Raw genomic sequence first — 17884 nt, forward strand, 5'->3', positions numbered from 1 at the left:
GATCTGTCACAGTGCCATTATTGAACTGGAACACCCACACATATTGGCACATTGATAGCTTGTCCTCAACATGCCAATACTCCAGTGCTTTTTATCCTGTGACGCGAAAGCCTGTTATGAGAATCATTCTGGGGGTTTGTGGAAAATGTGGGTCATTTTTAGTGACATTGTAAAAAACAAAATTCAATGAGAGAGTAGAGGAAAATGAGAGCAGACAGCTTCAGGAATAGTTTTGAGTTCGCCAGGATGCTTAACATATCAGTAGAATAAACTACTGCAAGCTTTCATATGTGACATACAAGTGCAACAGAACTCACGAGAATACAGCCAAACTGAAAGTGTCTTAACTGAAGAGAAGTTGTGCTTTCAAAACTTTAGTACTCATCCACTTCTGCTCCAGCCCACTATTTCTTTGATGGTAAAAACTCCATAACACCCTAATGTTTATCCTCAGCACTAAAATGAGTTACTGTTAGGAAGACCATGTTGGCATGATGAAAAGTAAAATAGACTACTGTAAATGTGTTACCGTGCTCATAGGTGACACTTGTTCTGTTCATGTGAGGTCGTTGTACATTGATGTCTCTGCTGATATGAACATACATTCTGTCTAATGAAGTCAGATGATGTCAAGTGTATTTTGTAAAAAAACGAAAGAGAAACTACAAAAATGGCACGTCTGTTTTATATTCAAGAGGTAGACGTGAAGAGCTACACAAGAGCAGACCAACATGAGCCCTGGAATACTAGTTATAACCCAGAAACCATTACAGATGGTGCTATTTCACATTATTGCAAATGGCACATCATACATGATTCTCACAGCTTTGCTCAAAAGTGAACTAGACTCAGCGATCTGGGAAAGCGTCACCACTGCTAGACATGGACATTTTAATAGCAACCAAACTGATAGGGGACTCCCCATGACATATCTCATATGGTTGTGCTCACGCCAAACAACATTCTGTATCAGACACTAGCAGTGTCAGGGATTCACGAGAAGAAAGTAGAGGAGCTGGTACAGCTAAGATTTCTTCCATGGTAAGTGTGACAAGGTCCTGATTCCTATGGCTTTGATGCTGCACATACACAGTCCATTTGAGGTATCTAACTCCGGCAGTTATACCTTAGCTACATTTGAGGCAGAATAGCAAAGTTGCTGGCATTCACTTCCAGCATGAACGGGTGGATTACCTCAGTCCCACAGTTCCAGACAGGTTTTAGTCTATTTTGAATTGACGCAGCAATACTAATGGCTCTATGTAGGCCTAAGACCTTTCTTAATGTTAGCCAATGCAAGGGATGACTGCAGCTCATCGTGGTGCATATTTGCCTGTGTGATCATCATTCAGATGGCGTTCTAGGGATATGGAGAGACAATGGTTAGAAAAGGGATACAACATAAAATATGAAACACAATTTCAGATGGCTTTGCCATTTCTCACCTGATTTGTGGCATTTTTATTTCTCTTGAACTCATCACTCGCCCAATACCTTAAGTCTTTTCGGTCTCCTTCGTCTGGCACTTGTCTTATGGTCCACATCATGTTTCTGTACAGGCCCAACACTTTCTGTCTCTGTAAAAACTGTGGAAAGAGAATAAGCACTCAAACACAAGTTACAGTAGAGGTCGCCGTACGGCTAGAGCAGTGGAAGCAAACAAGCAATCTAGCTAGCAAGTTACCTGGCTATCTGGCTAATTTATAAACAATCATATGGTATTAGCAGAGCAATATGCTGAGGTAAACAATTAATAAGTACCTTACTGTAATAGATTCCCATTCAAATGGGCAAAAATAGCTTTTTAGCAAAAAAAGATTTCTCAAGCACAAATTTTGTTAGGACTCTCTGGGAATGGTCTGAGTGGGGAGGGGATAACTGAGAACTAGCTGTTATTGGCAGAAAATAACTATCAGGAAATAACACTGATCACTGCTTAAATGTTAAAGGTCCCGAATAGTCATTGTGATTCCCATGTAAAATTGCCTTTTGAGGGACTAAACTATCTCCCATAATATTTTGGGGGACAGAAATGCTATTATAATTTTTTCTCTCATGGCTACCAGGAAGTTTGAAAAGACAGGCGTGGGCGCGGAGCTTATATTCATGAGCTCACATTGATTGACAGCTCTTTGAAACTCCTATGTCAAGAAACTTGGATGCAGTGAGCAGTGTTGCAGTAAAATCATCTCAAGCAAACTTGGTGATGCACAAAGCAACTCAAACGACATTGAAATTGCATCAATGATGTCAATGTTTTGGTCTCTCTCCAGTTTTGCATGTCTCTTGTGATGTGGTTCACAGCAGCATTGACGGATGTGCTGACTAGCTAACACCAGACACAGATGAAAGGGGAAACATATAAGTATCTTTGCCATAGATGAATAGTGTAAACTTTTAATTATATTTGCTGACAAACACCCTACAATCAAAATTTGGCACCAGTATAGTAGCTATCTAGCTAGCCCTACTGAACAAAAATATAAACGCAACATGTAAAGTGTTGGTCCCATTTTTCATGAGCTGAAATAAAAGATTCAAGAAATGATCCATCAGCACAAAATGCTTATTTCTCTCAAATGTTTTGCACAAATTTGTTTACATCCCTGTTAGTGAAAATTTCTCCTTTGCTAAGATAATCCCTCCACCTGACAGGTGTAGTATATAAAGAAGCTGATTAAACAGCATGATCATTACACAGGTGCACCTTGAGCTGGGGACAATAAAAGGCCACTCTAAAATGTGTAGTTTTGTCACACAACACAATGCCACAGATGTCTCAAGTTTTGCGGGAGCGTGCAATTGGCATGCTGAGTACAGCAATGTCCAACAGAGCTGTTGCCATAGAATTGAATGTACATTTCTCTACCATAAGCCACCTCCAACATCATTTTAGAGAATTTGGCAGTACATCCAACCAGCCTCACAACTACAGATTACGTGTAACCACACCAGCCCAGGACCTCTTCACCTGCGGGATCGTCTGAGGAGCGGTGCTGAGGAGTATTTCTGTCTGTAATACAGCTCTTTGTGGGGGAAAACTAATTCAGATTGGCTGGGCCTTGATCATGTGAAATCCATAGATTATGGCCTAATGAATTCATTTCAATTGACTGATTTCCTTCTATGAACTGTAACTCAGTAAAATCTTTGAAATTGTAGCATGCTGCGTTTAAATTTTTGTTCAGTATATATAAACCATGCCCCTCTGCAAACACAACATTGCCTTCTCCAATGCAGGTTACAAGACAATACTTATTTAAATTAGGTAAGAGAATATCACATTACCATTGGAGAATTAAATTGAGTTAGGGTGATGCCTTAATAATTCAGATGTATCCAAGTGTTTGACATCGAGCCGGGACCAATAACTGTTTGATAAAACTTTATGTAAAAGCAACAGTCATTTTTCATTCTTTGATCTGGGATTTAATCCAAATATCATCCAATTTCATGAAAAACATGATTTTAACAGATCACGACCTTTACATGAAAACATGATTTTGACTATTCGTGACCTTTAATGTTAGCTAGCTAGCTCATGTTGCCATGGCTATTTCCCAAGGCAAGCATGATGTCAGAGAACACTACCTCGTTGGCACTACACTAACCCCATGGTTTAATGTTCATGTTACCAACATATATTTGTATGACCTGTTTTAATGTAAGTGCTGCCATGGGTAACCTTGAGCTAGCCACGATGTGGACAGTAGCAAACATGGTTGTAGTGGCAGCTCTACAGCTGATCCACTGTCTTTGGCTGGTCTGTCTTGGTTCAACATCGATGATTAACAAGATCAATGTCGCCCTCTTGTGGGGTGGAGTACTTATTGAAAATCCACATTTCTTTAGGGGCCATAAAATAATTATACTGTAGGCTACTACCATACATTATAAAACATGTGCTCAAAACATTTCAAAAAGTTTATTAACCCTAACATCATACAATGTATCGTGTCATATGTGATTGATAGATGGTATGAACAACTAACATGAATATCATTTGTTTGCTTAGTTATTTCCACATTACAAATCACCTTGGCGATAAACATTTCAATGCACAATCATCAACCACTGTTTTCCTAATGTCACAGCAATGGTATTTTCTAATGACGTGTCAGTGAATGAACCTTATCTACAGTACAGTCGAGGTGCAAAACAGATGTAGTTGTGATGTCACTTAGGCTGCATTTAGACAGGTAGCACACCTTCAAAATTGGTATTTTGACCAATCACATCATATCTTTTGACATCAGATATTTTTCAGAATTGATCTGATTCGTCAAAAGATCAGACTTTGGCTACCTGTCTAAACATAGCCTAAGACCAGAGAAATGGAACCAATTGGAGCATTTATCAAAATTGTTATTAGCAGTCCTTGTGCTTCAAAGTGCATAAGAACCACATTTTCCAAAAACATTGACCTTTATAGAAATAAAGAGAGAAAGAGAAAAAGAGAGAGCTTTATAATAACACCACATTATTTTGGGCAGAATTATAATTTCCAAGTAAACAATGGATGCATTTTTTAAAGCACATAGTGTAAAGTGAGATGCAAAACATTTTTTCAAGGCACAATTTTGGGATTACTTTTTAAATGGATCAAGCCCATATCAGCATGCTTTTCTTTTGCCATGATATAATTAAGGGGGTTCTTTTTTTTCTTGTTATTTTTTATTTGACAAACAGTGCATTAACATCACAACACTGTCAGCTCGATACATGGCCATTTGATGTGTTTACATGAAAGCAGAATGTCTTGATGAGCATGTTAGACTGAAAACATCCATACAACATGAAGGGGGTTATAGTACACAGGGAAAAGAGGTATCTTGTTCAAACGGAAGGGAATCACATTTTGTTTGTTTTCTAACATTTTTTATAGACGTGCAAGATAAAGCAATGCTAATTACATTACGAAAGAACTTCCAGAATCCCCCCGGCCTGATGACAAGGACTAACCAGCGGAGGTTGCTATCGAAACTCTACAGTCTACTAAAATTAGAGTAAAAATAAGAAAAAAGGCACATATACAGTGGCAAGTCCGTCTTCCTTTGTGAGTTCTGTTTTTGAGTCTGTGTGTTGTCGAGAGGCTAGCAGCAGAGTGGCGTTGTGCGGTTGGTTGCTGCACTCTCAGATGGTTTCTTCTCATTGGCCTACTGGTCGGTTGCCGTGATGAGTTCAAACCACTGCCTCAGTGCGTCGCTCAGGGTCTCTGGCAAGGCGTTGACGTCCCTCAAGATCACGTAGAAGGGGAAGGGGAACTCCTCCATGTAGGAGCGGATCTCAGGCATCTCTCCTGGACCTTTGAAGATGGGCACCTTGATGTCCAGAATGGAGTCCTGTAGAAAAATTACAGGAAATGTCAAAAAGAATATTGTGGAATATTTCCAGGATATTTCAATATGAATATCATATCTCAGTGACTTGACCATTCACATGCCACTTCTATTGGACTGTATCATGTAAATTACAGTAAAACCTTGCATTTACTATCCACAGTCCTTGCTACATAACATGGATTCCATCTAAACCAACAAAGTCCTTTACCCTGGAGTTGGGGTTGTCAAGCACCACGAAGATGACAAAGACGTTGGCGCTGCGAGCCGCCTGCACGGCAGAGGTCACCCTGTCCTTCCCCTCCAGGAAGAGCCCCCTGCCGTCCGACACGATGAGCAGCAGCTGGGCCGTCTCTGTTGAGGGGAGGGGGGGAGAGAGAGTGAGAGGGAGGGAGAGAGATGGGAGGGAAAAAAAGAGCACAGGATGAGGGGGAGGCGGTCAGTTTACACTGGCACCACAATGGCCCTGGGTGTCTGCTTACAGGTTCCAGTCCTCTGGGCCGCAGAGGGAGAGCAGTGAGAGCCCTGATACCAGCTCTGCACTGTGATCCTCAGCGCGGCTCCACAGAGGACATGTTAGCTTCACCAGGGGCACTGTAGCAGGAACAATACTCTGCCTTTGACTAACAGTACTGGGGCTCTGCTCCCTACCAACACACTGCTCCACTCAGGGCTTGTTTGTTGGACATCAGATACTACCAGGGCATGGACCCCAAAGCCTCAGAGGACGATGTAATCAGCTGACATTCTTGCATATGTCTCAACCCATTACTGTAAGGAATAGTGGGATCTAGGGGACTAGGGGAAGCCATTCTCGCTTATAGTAATCATACTAAACCTTCCACCCAGTAGAGTACCTGTGTTCATGGATCCAAGGCTGTGCTGCTTGGCTGCTACAAACATGTTGGCTGAGGTCTCCAGGAACTAAAGGATATTAGAGCATAATGTGGGAGTCAGTCTCAGATGAAAAAAAATCTGTCTCAAAGAGTATTTTGGGGGGAGATCTGTTGAACAATATTACAGTAAAGAACAGGCCTGAAAGTGGTTCAAATCATCAAAACTAAAGAGTGTAAAAATGAAGGAAGAAGGAAAGGAATTCCCACCTGGGCTATCCTGGTCTTTTTCTGCTGGAACTGACAGAGCCTCAGTATCCTAGCACCTGACTGATCGTTGAACGGTTGTTGGAACGGGTGGAGAAGCTGCACTGTCTCTCCAAAGCTGAGGGGGACAACCAAAACATTCCACACATCATGTTATCTCACTGTCAGGGGAAGAGAAACACCTGGACATCCATATTAATGTATTTTCAGTGACTGCTCCTCTCACCTGCACACAGACACCTGCCCAACCTCCAGGAGAGTGAGAGCGTTGACGATCACAGACAGGGATTCAAAGGCCAGCTGTGAGGCACAGGAGACAGAAGTGAGACATTGTGTTTTTCCCCATGTGGCACCCTATTCCCTATATAGTGCACTACTTTTGACCAGAGACTTTTGAGCCACAGTCTAAACTAGTGCACTCTAAAGGGAATAGCGTGCCATTTAGAACTCATACATAGTTCCTGCAACACTGATTGCAAGGTTGTCTCCACTCATCCCTCTGTGAAGCAACCTACCTGTTTTGAGTGGTTGTCCACCATGCTGGAGGAGTCGTCCACGGCCAGACAGATCTGATACTCTCTCTTGCTGGGCTTGGTTCTCCTCAGCCAGATCTTGTCTTTACGGAACTGACTGGCGATGTAGGGGATCACCTTCCGCATGTTCAGACGCTTTCCTGTGCGGAAGTCTCCTCTGTGACAGAGAGAAAACAGAATAAGAGATGAGCTAATATTTGTTGTGAAATTAAAAAGGAGGATCTTTCAAATGAAAAATAAATGAATTCATAGGAAAGGTTACAGAAGCCTGTTCCTGGTCCGGTCTGCGTTTTGTCTGATGGCTGATCAGTGGCCATGCTCCATGAATGATCTTCTAGGGGTTGCGGTAGGTACTCACTTGAGCTTGGCCGCCTGCGTGGGCTCTAGGATGAGACGGAGCTGCTCACACAGCTGCTGGGACAGGGCCGAGGTCAACGTCTGGTACTGGAGCCACATGGCTGCCGCTGCACTCTCCTATAGGGGAAGATATTAGCAGGAGCAACACACAGAGATCTGAATTTCTGCAGGTAGGTCATGGGAATAACGCATAACAGGGTAAATAGTATCCGGTAATATTTATGTATTAGCAGAACATCCAAAGTGTTGGTACCTCCTCCCGGTCTCCAGGGGCCTGTTTCATCCAGGCCTCCAGCTGCAGCTCCATCTCCCTCCTCAGCTCCTCTGGGTCGCGGACTGGGTTCTGGACGGACACACACATTCAACTAATCTTATACAGAGTGCTCCAGTGCTTTCTGACTGGGTTTTTTCTTTATTACTAGAGCCCTAAGCAGATCTCTGATCAGATCTCTGGTACCTGCAGTGTGTTCATTAGCAGCTCTGGGACAGTGTGGATGGTAGACTCTGTGCTCCTCTCTGGGCGCTCCTCGTCACTGTGACCCTGTGTGTCCTTTGGCCTCTCCTCGTCTTCCTCATGCTGCCTCAGAGCCTCCAGCTCTCCACTGTCCAGACCTGATGGGGGAAATTACACAGTAAGACACACAAACAACAGGCAAACACACAAGCACTCACACACAGGTGTAGACAGTGAGAGGAGATGGATAGAGCACCTTTCTGTGACGCTCTGGTCGAGTCCAGCTGCTCTGGCTTCAACTCCTGTGCGTCAACAGCCCGCAGGTCCTCTTCCTGCTCCTCTGTATCCATTGCAATGTCGTCGTCCTCTTGGTCCTCATCTTGTGGTGCTCCGTCTGGTTTCTGCTGGTCTGCACTGGCAACATCTGTCAACAGCAGAGACAAGAGGCTCAGTGAAAGGGCTCTTATAAGAGCTTAGAAGCAAAGGCTTCTTATCTTGGACTATCATCTTCTTAGGGAGATGAACTGGTATGGCATATCTGATCTGTGGTGTGATTGGTGCCTGACCGTATGTCTGTGTGTCGTAGGCCATCTCTCCCTGTTTGATATGCTCGTACAGGTCTGACTCCTGCTGGGCCTGAGTCTGTTTGTTCTCCGACGTCTTCTCCGTAGTGCTTTCCACCGTGCGTAGACGCTTGTTGATTTGCTCGTTGTAGTCGCCCGTCGAACGCTCGTTGTCAGCCTGCCCCGGCTTCCTTTTGAAGCTCTGGAACAGCCAGGTCAGCATAAGAAAACATTTAGAATATATAGCTCATCTTAAAACAGAATTTGATAACGGTTTAAAATGTTTCAGATTCACTAGAAAACATTATCTCAAAAACACACGGTAGAGATTTTTAGACCAGACATACCTGTGTCTTGCTCGCTTTCTGAGAAGACATCCTTGCCATGAGTTTGGACTCGTGTCCCTCCGACTGGCTGGCATCAGCCGCTCCACTACCACGCTCCTGGACAACACAAGAGGGTCAATGTGTGCCTGCCAAATAACAAATTTACATCGGCTGTAAATGGGTATGGGTTTCTACTTCTTTAGCTTGGTCTCTCTCGGATGCGTCCCCTGCCAGCTCCACAGCGGTCTCACTCTGGACGTTCTCCTCTCCTGTCTGACCGTCTGTGTTGTGCTCCTTCCTCTCTGCCGATTCTGGCTGCTCCTCATCCTCACCCTCCCCTTCCTCCTCCTGTGGGCAATGAAGAAAAAATGCGTTAAACACTCAACTAGCAAAGCATTCTGTTCTAGGTACATCTGGGCTCACAAAGTGCTTAAAGCATTAAACATGCTGATAATCTCACTGCTGATAATCTCACTTTTCACAGTGGGAGGCAGTTCCTTCTCTTGCTAGAACAAAAGCGGTACCTGCTGCATGCTGAACCAGTAGCGACGAACCTACCGATTCTACTTGTAGAATCGCAATGCTTGTCAGTGGCCAACAAATTGACTTCGAGCCAATCAGAGAGCACAAAACCCACGTGGGGGACACAACACAAAAAAAGGGAAAAAAATATGGCATTTTCTCCTACATCCATGGATGAGCCAGTCACACTTCATATGCAAATTAGGTTATGGGACGGTAGCTAGCTAAGTGCACAGACGCAATGCACACAACACTAAATACTTCCTCCAAGCCAGCTAACCACCATAGCTAGTATTGATATTATAATTAGATCCCAATGGATTAGCTACGTTCCATGAAACAGCTGCCTGAGTTAGCTGCCGAGTTAGTGCAGTGTCCTTAGCTAGCTAGCTATGTTACACTAGCTAGCGAATATGCTAACGTTAGCTAGCTAGCTAAACATTTGGCTATGGGCTGGCACTGGGATTATGGAGAGTGAATTAAATAGTTTTTTGTCAACTTCGTAAGGAGTCATCTAGCTGTGGCCGTCTGGCTAGTACCAACAAGGGTTTTCCACAAAATAACAACATTAGCGCAGAGAGCTTGAAATTTAGACCATAAGCAACACGCAAGGATATGCATTGCCAAACAACGCTACTGCCACCTTCTGGTTTGGAGTATTTTAACAAGGCTGAGTGGCTGACGACATCCAAGGTCTTTGCTGTATGAACACAAAAAAGATAGCACCTCTGAACAGAGTGTTGACAGTCTAAGTACCGTCGGCAGGCAAATGTTTGACAATCCTACCAGTGTGTCTGAGCTTTAAAGTGAAACTCCACTCAAAAACTATATTTTGGTATATTCTTTTCAATAGTACACTGTTGACACAGGCCCAAAATTATTTGCAAGTCAAGTTCTCAAGATATTGGACTTTCAAGAAGCAAAGTGTCACCGGCCACACCATCATTATGATGCAAGGAAAGAGAAGTCAAACTACCTTTGGTTTCTGGCCTTCGTTTGTAGGGATGGCCACATCCTCCTCTTTCCCTGCCTCTTGTCCTTTGTCCTTCTCCTCCTCATCCTCTGCCTCCTCTGTTTGTTCTCCTCCTCCCTCTTCCTCTGCCTCCTCTGTTTGTTCTCCTCCCACTTCCTCCTCAGTCTTGGGTTCCTGGCCTTCTTCCTCTCCTTGTTTGTCTGTCTGATCCTCCTCCAGCTCCATTGGCGTCTCGTCAATGTCAAACGGGTTTTCCTCTGGAGGAGAAAGAAACTAAATTGTCACACACTGATGCTCTGGTGTCTCCACCGGTTCCTCTACTCCCTTATTCTTTAATTATTTTATTTAGTGACAAGATAACAGGACAAAAAAAGTTTCCTCTTCCAGATATACAATTGACCCCTGAGGCCTCACCGTCTCCCTCTCCCTCGTCCCCGGCCTGGTCCTCCTCCTGGTCTAGATTGAGTTCATCAGGCAGGTCCATGGCCTCCGGGTCAGGCTTCTTCTCCTGCTTCCCATGATACGGGTCCACCTCGTTCTCATCAAACTCCCGCTGGAACACAGATACTCAAATCAGACGCTATCTAGCACTCCTGCTAAAACACACCCAATTACAGCCTGAGATGTGTTGAGTAAAGTGCAGAAAAAAGCCCCTTCCAATGCCAGGGATAATCTGTGTGACGCAACATTGATACGCTCAGTAAAGTATATATGCATATATTTTCAGTGAAAGCTTACCTCGTCCCCTTGTTCATGGATCTTCTCCTTTTCCTCCTCGTCCAACTGTTCGTCTTTGTCGTCTTTGTTCTTGTTGTCTTTATTGGGGTCCGCTGCATCCAGGTTGTCATCCTTGGCTACCAGCTCTGATTCCCCCTGAAGAAACCACAAAAGAGCATAATTAGTGAAATGGTCCTACTAGAAGCAGCAGATACGGCCCTTTCTGACATTTGAACCCTCTTTTCTGATCCTTCCTCTCCGTACCTGGTCCATTCCTTGGCCTGACTCTTCCTCCTTGTCACTGCCCTCCTCCTCTTCCTCATCATCACCCCACATCCTCTCATCCAGCGTGTCCGTTTGGCCCTCGCCCAGGTCGCCCATCTTCTTATCCAGATCGTCATCCTCCTCTTTGTCAGACTCCTCCACGTCATCCTCACCTGAAAAGGCACAACCAAGAGAGCTTTGAGATGCGAGACCAGGGTCGGGTTCATTAGGGCATGCAATGGAAAACGGTTTGAAATGTTTTGCAACAGATAATGAAAATGAGTGTTTCTTATTGGACAAATTCCAGGTAGGCCCTCCCTGTGTCTATTTTCTTCCATTTGGTGCCTAATGAACATAACCCGGGAGCGTGATCAGACTCCCATGAGGCTGTGTGTTAAGAGTTCTGTCCACCCACCTGGCTCTTGCTGGTCTCCATCATGCATCTGGCCGTCAAAGTCCTCGGACATCTCGATAGCGTTATCCTCCTCGTCAATGTTCTTCTTGTCAGGTTCCTCCTCTTTCTTCTCCTGGCCTTCCTGGAAAGTGTCCTCCACCTACGACAGAAAACGTAACATTTTTGCAAAACTTTATACATTTTTACTGAGTAATGCATTGATGTCAGTAGGAGACCAAGTGAAAATTCAACTTAAGTGGAAGTTAGGATTCACCCCTTCATGAGCAATGCTACTCAAATAACATAGATCTTAGTGTCTGCACTGTATTGCAATTCTTGTAGGAAGCATCACCTGTTCTTCGTTCTCGATCTTGTCGCTGACGTCTTTGGTGCCCTCTCCCTCGCCGATGCCACCGCCCTCGTAGTCGTGGAACTCTGTGGCCCCCTCTCCATCCCCTCCCTCCAACTCCTGGGGGAGGCAGAAACCCTGCAGGACAAGACAATAAGGCAAATCAGCATAGAAAAACAGTGGCTGTACAGTAGCACCATTGCAGCTTAGGTGACTTACCCAAACAGTAGAAATAAAGAGCTACTGAAACTACAGGTTGTTCTAAGACCTTTCACTGCTAACGTTTTTTCAACATGTATTTGTGCTCGTGTTCGAAAACAGATCCAAGTACAGGGGTTGCATACAGTACCTTCTGGGCTAACTCAGTGAAGATGCCGGCCAGGACAGAGAGCAGTTTCCCAGTGCTCCTGTGGGCTCCCAGTGACACAGCCAGGTAGTAGCATACCAGCTCCGAGTACAGCCCCAGCATGGGGTCTAGACGCACCAGCAGCCTGCAAGCCTCACTCAGCTCCTAAAAACAAACACGCAGGACAAAGAAGGAAGACAGAGGGTCACTGGTGATATATTCTGAATATCATGAGATCATGATAAAGCAATCTGAAACAGCAGGACATCATCGTTCAGAAAAACTCAGGAGAAAGAATGATGAACTCCTTGGCATTACCCACAAAATCGTAGAGTTGCAAGGCGTTTCAGTGGTGGTTGTGCATCTCCACTCCACTAGAGGGTGGTATAGGCTACAGTGTATGCTGTGTGACTACTGTACCTGGAGCTGCTGAGGTGGACAGGAGTCTCGGTGGACTCGGAGTCTCTCCAGTAGCTGTTCCAGCGTGTCGCTGACCTCCCCCAGGGAGAGAGACGCCACCTCTGCTCCCAACTCCTCTTCCAGCAGACGGCTCAGGTGACCAGGCTTCAGCAGGTCCTCCTGGGGCTCCTCCTCCTCCTCACCTTCTGGAACTGGCAGATACAACAGGAAATTACATCATTCTCCATCAAAGGTCGCGACTCGCAGAACACTAGGATTGATCATGTTAACGCATCTTGGCCCAGTCGTACTCTGGCATTCTTGGGATAGCTTTTTTTGACAGCTTGTTCTTCGACAGTTCTCCAACAATAACCACACAAGCATACAAGGCATTAAAAAAGCGTTTCTTTATGGACAAGTTCAGAATGTCCCTCCCAGTTTCAGTCTGTTTTCTTCCATTTGGTGCCTAGTGAATACGACCCAGGTGTGTTATTGGAGGCAGACAGCAGGGGTGACTCCTCACCTCTCTTGGTGTCTGTCTGCTGTTCTCTCAACTGCTCCCCATCCTTTCTCTTCACCAGGGTCTGCACGGCAACCAGCACAGTGTTGATGGCCTTCTCCAGCTCAGCAGAGAACTCGGAATGGAATGTTTGCTGGTAACCTGCAGAAAGAGAGGGAAAATTATTTTGCCAATGTAATAACACTGTAATAGCATTGTAACAGTGTAATACCATTGGAATACAAATGATGGGTTAGGGTTAGTGTGCTGTCTGGTTGGTTTGATAAGGAATAAGAAATTATTTATACTTTTACTCATAACATATTTTAGCAATTACATTTACCTTTGATACTTAAGTATATTTAAAACCAAATACTTTTACTCAAGTAGTATTTTGCTGGGTGACTTTCACTTTTACTTGAGTACCTTTTCCACCACTGCTTTAAAGCTGTAAAAAGGTCTTTATAAAATACATTTGACTGATTCATAAAGCATGGTCTGTCTGTTCTCACCTGTGTGTCCGTAGCCCAGGGAGAGTAGCTGTGTCTTCCAGGTGGTGAACTCAGTCAGGCTAGACTCCAGCTCTCCCCTGACGTACTGCAAGCCACGGGTCAGACCAGGCTGGGTGTCAGCCGTGCCCTCTGGGGCGTTGGGGGTGAAGAGCTGCTCCACCATGGGCATCTGTGCCGCCACGGCACCCAGCCGGTCATAGCCAGAGCAACACACAGAGAAGTGGCTCCTGAGGAGGTGAAGAGAAGGAAGGGTTAGCAAATTAAGAGCATGAACAGCAAGGCTATGCTTAAAGCTGCAATATGTAACTTTTGGGGCGACCTAACCAAATTCACATAGAAATGTGTGTTATAGATCTTTCATTCTCATTGAAAGCAAGTCAAAGAAGCGGTATAACTGTTCTATGTGCGCTACTTCTATGCATCCTGTTCTTAAGTTTCTTTTTTGCATCTTTTACTTTCGGTTTTGTACACCAGCTTAAAACAACTGAAAGTACAATATTTTGTGTTATGGAAAATGTATTTCACAGCGATTTAGATGGTACAATGTTTCTCTACACTATACTTGCTTGTTTTGTCACAAACTGAAATTAGGCAAACTATTCTAATTTTACAAGCAGGAAATGGCGGTGCATAGTGCATCTTTAAATTATAAAAAAATCTAACAAGATAAAATGAACTACAGATTTCAATATAGAGGATATCTTAAAAGAAAAATAATGAAGACAAAAGCTCAATGCTCTTTTCTGTGTAATACTATCAGTATTCCTGTGTAATGCTATCTTGTGCTCCTAGGCCTTTACCAGGAGTGCAGCGCCCCCTGTGTGGACTGCAGTGCCACTGCATCCAGCTCCTCTTTCAGGATCTGGGTTTGACCCAACATGTCCACCGCACGCCGACTCAGCTGGCTCCAGGCCGGGTCTCCTCTCCTCAGCAGACACCCAGGGGGCTGCCTCTGAGCCGCCATGGGGGACGGGCAACTCAGGGTGGGCTCCCTCTGCCCGTCTACCCCCTCCATCTGCTGGGGGCCATCGGGGCAGCACTGCAGCACCCAGGATAGCTGCTGGAGGAGGGTGGCACACTGCCCTGCCAGGCCCTGGGCCTTAATCACCCAGCCCTGGAGGGAAGCCTGGGGGGGAAGGCCACCCGCATTCTCACTGTGGGACTGGAGGTGAGCCTGGATGCCCTGCACGCTGGCTGTTAGCCTCCTGTATGTGTTTGAGAGAGGATAGAAGCCAAAACGAGTGTGAGAAAGACAACTACAGTTCAAGATACTCAGGTAGTATCCTAAATATTATAAGGCGTTGTAGGGAACAGAGTGCCATGTCAGATCCAGCTATATTCAGAGATACTCTATCTAGATGGTAAGTTCTGAGGTGTAAGCTTAAAGGTCATAGGTTAGAGGTTAAGGTTCACCTGAGGTGGACCCACTGCTCTGTGAGCTTGGCCAGGCGTCGCCTTTGTCTGAGCAGCAGCTTGAACAGGTGGGAGGAGAAGCCTCGGCAACGATCAATATTCCCAATCCCCAGCTCCTGGAAAACAAACAAACACTTCAAAACGTCAGACAACAATTTCCAATTGCAGCACACAGTTATATTTACTGCGCCAGACACCGTTAAGACCATGGAGATTCTATGATAATGGCGCGTAATTATAGGGTTTAGACCCCATTTAGAAACACAATAACATTTCTCAATTGCAATTGGTAATTTCCTTTCAGTCTCTCACCTTCGCAGCGCTCTGGAGGGCAGTCATCATGGCTGTTCTGCGGGCCCACGAGCGGTAGAAGTACTTCTGACAGCCGTCCCACGCAGCGCTCATCTCAGTAAACAAACTGAAACAGACAGTTCCATGCCACAGTCAACCGCCTACTCCTACGACCTACTGCACAGCTATTCAATGACCTACTGCACAGCTATTCAATGACCTACTGCACAGCTATTCAATGACCTACTGCACAGCTATTTTAATGACCTACTGCACAGCTATTCAATGACCTACTGCACAGCTATTCAATGACCTACTGCACAGCTATTCAATGACCTACTGCACAGCTATTCAATGACCTACTGCACAGCTATTTTAATGACCTACTGCACAGCTATTTAATGACATACTAAACAGCATCTCAAAGTGTATTGTCTAATATTCCAGGTGTGGTGTCTGTAGCAGCCAGGTGGGTGTGTCTTGTCTTACGTTTTCTCTGCCTGCTCCTGGGTCCTGACTGCAGCCAGGGCGGTCTGCAGCTCCAGAGGCTGCATACACAGGGTCTCCTCTGGGTCCGCTGTCCTGCTCCAGTTCAGGCCCTTACGGTAGGACAGACCTGCACAAAGACAGCAGCACTGTCAGTAAACAAAAATACTGCACAATATCAGTGTAGATTGACAGTGCTACCACAATGACATTGGCTATACTTGGGATAAACAGTTCTCTTTAGAGACTCACCGATCTCAGCCAGCATCTTGAAGAGGTCAGACAGGGCTCTCTGCTTCTGCTGGAGGATGTGTTTGACCTCTGACTTCTGCTTCTCCTTCTCGGCTTTCAGGTCGATCGTGAGGCTCTGGAGGTCGCGCAGGTTGCTGATGATCTCCCCTGAAATAAAGACAAATATCTTACAGTCAAAACTATAATCATAGAGGGGCCTTTTCCCCCCACAATCTAATCTGAGGTAGTACATCTTAAGAAAACATTTCTCATCCAAAACCTTTAATGCCTTTGTTTTTCTCATCGTCATTCATGATGGATTCTCAATGAGGCAGCACAAGCAGACGTTCTTCATCTAAAACACCAGGTTTTCGCCAACCCTTACCGGTGAAGACGTCCAGGTCCTCAGAGAGCTCTGGCAGAGGGTTCTTCTTCACCAGTGTCACACACATCTTCCTCATCTTCCTGGTGAGGAGGGGCAGGCGGCCCTGCAGAGACGAGGGCTCCACACCCGCCGGTCCCTCCTCTGGGGACTCACTCTGGAACACACATCACAGATACAGTATGTCAAGCACAGTCATTGCCAATTCCATGAGAATGTACTGAAGAAGCTCTTTGTGGATAGAAATACTGGTCCAAACTGTCATTTTATGAGCCAGAACATGAACGTTTTTGTGTCGGAACAGAACATTGATACCATGGTATAAATGCCATATTAACATTGTGCATTATTGACACTGATGAAAGTGATTGTGTCTACAGAGGGCTGTACTGTACCTTTAGGTCTCTGGTCCTGCCAGGGAGGGTGTTCTTCAGGGCATGGTGAACCCTGTGGAGTGGGGTGTTCTCTTCGTTGGCATCCACACTGTCCAGGCTGGCACTGCTGCCCTGCTCTATCAGCGCAGGAGCAACCGGCCCGCTCAGCGCCGCCTCAAACTTCTTCACAAACTTAAACAGGGTTCTGGAAAAGAAGAGTGGTAGATATTATAATGAACTTGTTGTAGTGGGAGACATTGTGCTTACTGTATTGAGTTCAAGAAAAAGGTTTGGTATAACTTAATTTTTTTTTACAATAAAATGTTGATATGTTTAGGCAGGTAGCCTTACCGGTGGGTCTTATCCACTGACTGTTTAATGGACCAGAAACTGACGTCATTCCACTTGGAGATCTTCACAAAGTCCTTGAGTTCCTTCTCAATGGGCTGGCGGAGCTGAGTGACTTTGGTCTGGATGCATTCTGAGAACTGTGTGTAGTACTTGTGCAGATTCCAGAGGAGACGGCAGAGAGGTTCTGTGAAAGCAGGAAGGATTTCCTGTTCAGAACTACATCCACATGTTTGAAAGGTCAACACCAAGCACTGTATTACAAGACAGTCGACTGTCTAAGTGCAGACTACACATGTACTGTATGTCTATGTACGTGCCTCCATATGTGTGTGTGTGTGTGTGTAAATCTGACTGCATGTGTGTGTGTGTGTAAATCTGACTGTGTATATATATATATAAGTATGACTATGTGAGAAGGCGTTGCGGTGCGTCCCACCTTGTCCATGCTGGCTGGGGGCCAGGAGAAGGTGGCAGTGGAAGCTGAGCAGCATGACTAGCCTGGTGTGGTACTCTCCCAGTGTGGAGCCCTCCATGAAGGCCTGCAGCGTGGAGGAGACCGTGGACAGGGACAGACTCTCCACACCATCGCCCTCTACTGGACAGAACAAACAGGACATAGAAATGGAGCATGGTGAACCCTGTGTATTGTGTTCATTAGGGCATGTAATGGAAAACGATTTAAAACGTTTTTCAACGAACGAAAAGGTGT

At 45.2% G+C, this 17884-nt stretch overlaps 1 protein-coding gene across 2 annotated transcripts in view; it reads right to left on the reverse strand.

Annotated features, from left to right (window-relative positions):
* Positions 1-3910: 3910 nt before the first annotated feature.
* LOC139556187 (midasin-like) overlaps positions 3911-17884 on the reverse strand; it is a 56826-nt gene continuing 42852 nt past the window's right edge. The window contains exons 70-101 of one of the 2 annotated variants that reach the window (XM_071369797.1): positions 17612-17767; positions 17176-17359; positions 16846-17029; positions 16454-16607; positions 16090-16236; positions 15841-15967; positions 15373-15478; positions 15061-15176; positions 14448-14852; positions 13648-13874; positions 13160-13297; positions 12658-12848; positions 12241-12402; positions 11895-12029; positions 11564-11702; positions 11149-11321; positions 10906-11040; positions 10582-10720; positions 10171-10424; positions 8868-9020; positions 8694-8789; positions 8350-8548; positions 8040-8207; positions 7787-7941; positions 7583-7672; positions 7331-7446; positions 6955-7129; positions 6666-6739; positions 6443-6557; positions 6197-6263; positions 5551-5693; positions 3911-5342 (exon numbers count right to left, since the gene is read on the reverse strand). In XM_071369797.1, coding sequence (XP_071225898.1) covers positions 5157-5342; positions 5551-5693; positions 6197-6263; positions 6443-6557; positions 6666-6739; positions 6955-7129; positions 7331-7446; positions 7583-7672; positions 7787-7941; positions 8040-8207; positions 8350-8548; positions 8694-8789; positions 8868-9020; positions 10171-10424; positions 10582-10720; positions 10906-11040; positions 11149-11321; positions 11564-11702; positions 11895-12029; positions 12241-12402; positions 12658-12848; positions 13160-13297; positions 13648-13874; positions 14448-14852; positions 15061-15176; positions 15373-15478; positions 15841-15967; positions 16090-16236; positions 16454-16607; positions 16846-17029; positions 17176-17359; positions 17612-17767 — 5009 coding nt within the window. In that variant the 3' untranslated portion in view covers positions 3911-5156. Of the gene's footprint in view, positions 5343-5550; positions 5694-6196; positions 6264-6442; positions 6558-6665; positions 6740-6954; positions 7130-7330; positions 7447-7582; positions 7673-7786; positions 7942-8039; positions 8208-8349; positions 8549-8693; positions 8790-8867; positions 9021-10170; positions 10425-10581; positions 10721-10905; positions 11041-11148; positions 11322-11563; positions 11703-11894; positions 12030-12240; positions 12403-12657; positions 12849-13159; positions 13298-13647; positions 13875-14447; positions 14853-15060; positions 15177-15372; positions 15479-15840; positions 15968-16089; positions 16237-16453; positions 16608-16845; positions 17030-17175; positions 17360-17611; positions 17771-17884 lie in introns of both variants that reach the window. The other variant, XM_071369796.1, reaches the window with a different exon arrangement.

This window comes from Salvelinus alpinus, chromosome 27 (genome assembly GCF_045679555.1).
Source record: "Salvelinus alpinus chromosome 27, SLU_Salpinus.1, whole genome shotgun sequence".
Lineage (NCBI taxonomy): Eukaryota > Metazoa > Chordata > Actinopteri > Salmoniformes > Salmonidae > Salvelinus > Salvelinus alpinus.